At 34.2% G+C, this 2,358-nt stretch overlaps 1 protein-coding gene across 1 annotated transcript; it reads left to right on the top strand.

Moving 5' to 3' along the window:
- On the top strand, positions 1-1,475 carry LOC114165557 (uncharacterized). Its single transcript, XM_028050148.2, has one exon. The coding sequence runs from the start codon at positions 137-139 to the stop codon at positions 1,097-1,099; it is 963 nt and encodes a 320-aa protein (XP_027905949.1). The 5' UTR covers positions 1-136; the 3' UTR covers positions 1,100-1,475.
- Positions 1,476-2,358: the final 883 nt, after the last annotated feature.

The raw sequence follows: 2,358 nt of genomic DNA on the forward strand, positions 1-2,358 counted from the left end.
CAACGTGTTTTCTCTATCCAATCATACACACCATATGCTAAAGAATACTCCAAACTCAACCCAAACCAAAACAAGCTACTCTACCTAATCAAAACGCCAAAATCTCATTCTCTTGTTTCTGTCCCTTTTTATTGTTATGGCTGGAGCTGAAGCTACAAAACATGATTCTACTACAAGTCCTACAACCACTGCTACCACCAACATGGCCACCAGATCGAGCAAGCCAGCGACCATGATCAGAAGATTCATTGGGGTGAGGCAAAGGCCCTCAGGAAGGTGGGTGGCTGAGATCAAAGACTCTTCTCAGCACGTGAGGTTGTGGCTTGGAACCTATGACACCCCAGAAGAGGCTGCAAGGGCTTATGATGAAGCTGCAAGAGCCCTGAGAGGTGAAAATGCAAGAACCAACTTTGCTCCAATGAACCAAGCCACAGGGCAATCAGGGTCCACCCTTTTAACCGGTGATGGAAAGCATGGTCTGAGCTTTGCTTCCTTGAAAGCCAAGTTGAGCAAGAATCTTCAGAACATCATGGCTAGGGCAAGTGACCACAACAAGTCCTCCAAGAGTAGGGTGAGTGACCACTTCACCTTTGCCAGCATCTTCCACCGCAGGAGCTACCAAATCCCTGAAGGGGACATGAGGAACATTGAGAAAGTGGTGCAGCCTAGCATTATTGTCCCACCTGTGGAAGGTGCTGTTGATTATGCTTCTGCTGCTAACTGGGAAAGTGCTTCCAGTGTCTCTGATTGCAGCTCTGAGTGGGTCGGGTTCGGCAAACTCGGGTTGGATCAGTCAGACGGGTCGGATATTGGAGAGTTCAGTGTTGGTGATCAAGGGTTCTTGGAGCAGTTGATGGGGTGGGTTGAAAGCCCTGATGTTAGTGATCAAAGTGAGTGTTCAAGGAGTAAGAGGTTCAAGGTATCTTCTTCTGTGCTTGTACCTCCAACTTTCACTGCTTCTCCTTATGACTGTGGATCCCCTTATAGCGGTTATGCCTCCCCTTATAACGGTTATGCATCCCCTTATAACGGTTATGCTTCTCCCTATTGTGCCTCTCCTAGTAATGGTTGTGCTTCTCCATATTACAATAAGAAGTGAATGAAATTGAAATGGAGCTGGTGCTGGCTTGGCTTATTTAGAAGGTTAAGAGAATAACTACATGTTTGGTGAAGGAAAGTTTTCATCACATGTATATAGATACAAAAGAGAACATGGCTGTGGAGAACAAAAAAGATTGTTATGTTATCATGGATACGAAATTTTACTGATATGAAAGTTTGGCTTCAAAGTTATAACTCTCTTTCAAGTTGGTTTCATATCTGCACTGTTTGGGATGTAACAAAGGTAGATTTGAGTTTATAAAAGGGCAAAGAAGCATGTGCCTATATATGTGTATGTAATATATAAACATCCTTGAATCAAAACATAGTGGCAATTACTTTTGAGTCAATGAAACACAATGAAAATGTACTGTGAAAATTCAATGTTTTCTGTTTTTCATTTTTGGCTTCCTAAATGGTTGCTTAGGGAAGTTTCAAGGTGGAAACTGGATTGAGACCAAGCACTCAAGTTAAACTACCTCAGCTATATATGTATGAGTAAGGCACACTGTTATAACTAATGCTACTTTGGAAATGAAGTGGAAAGGGAAGATATCAAAGGAAAAAAACAAAAAGTAAAAAGTTGAGTTGATTTAAGAAAAAACACAAATAAAGAACAAAGGAATGAAAACTTCATAATGATACCTAAATAACCTTATTTGGAAAAGTTTATAATGGATTTAATTGATGTAATGCAATAATTTTTTTAATATTAATATATCTAAAAATTTAGTGTTTAAATAAATTTTTGAAAATAAAAAACTTTAAAAATATAAGTTAAAGTTAAAATAAAAAACTATTATAGAACTTTAGTAAAAGAAATTTATATTTCAAATAAAAATATATTACAATAAACTAATGTCAAAATTTAAATTTATTTATTTATTTTTTTATTGTTTTAATATTTTATTTTAATTATTTATCTTATTGCAATATAAAATATAATAGAATACTGAATTAATTTATTTGTTACCTTAATATATTTTGATTATTTTTTCTATAATATATATATATATATATATATATATATATATAGAGAGAGAGAGAGAGAGAGAATATTAACTTAAACTTTTATGATTTTAATAATTATTTTATTTTAGTATGTTAATAATATAATTGTTAAAAAAACACTGTGTTTATAATCAATAATAATAAAATATTTTACAAATAGAATTAACTGTGATTTTAACGTATTATGTTGTAAATATTATTTACTCATATAATTGGAAAGATAATTGATTATATATATATATATAT

The sequence above is a fragment of the Vigna unguiculata genome, chromosome 10 (genome assembly GCF_037176805.1).
Source record: "Vigna unguiculata cultivar grain cowpea cultivar isolate G323 ecotype 2 chromosome 10, ASM3717680v1, whole genome shotgun sequence".
In the NCBI taxonomy this organism is placed as follows: domain Eukaryota; kingdom Viridiplantae; phylum Streptophyta; class Magnoliopsida; order Fabales; family Fabaceae; genus Vigna; species Vigna unguiculata.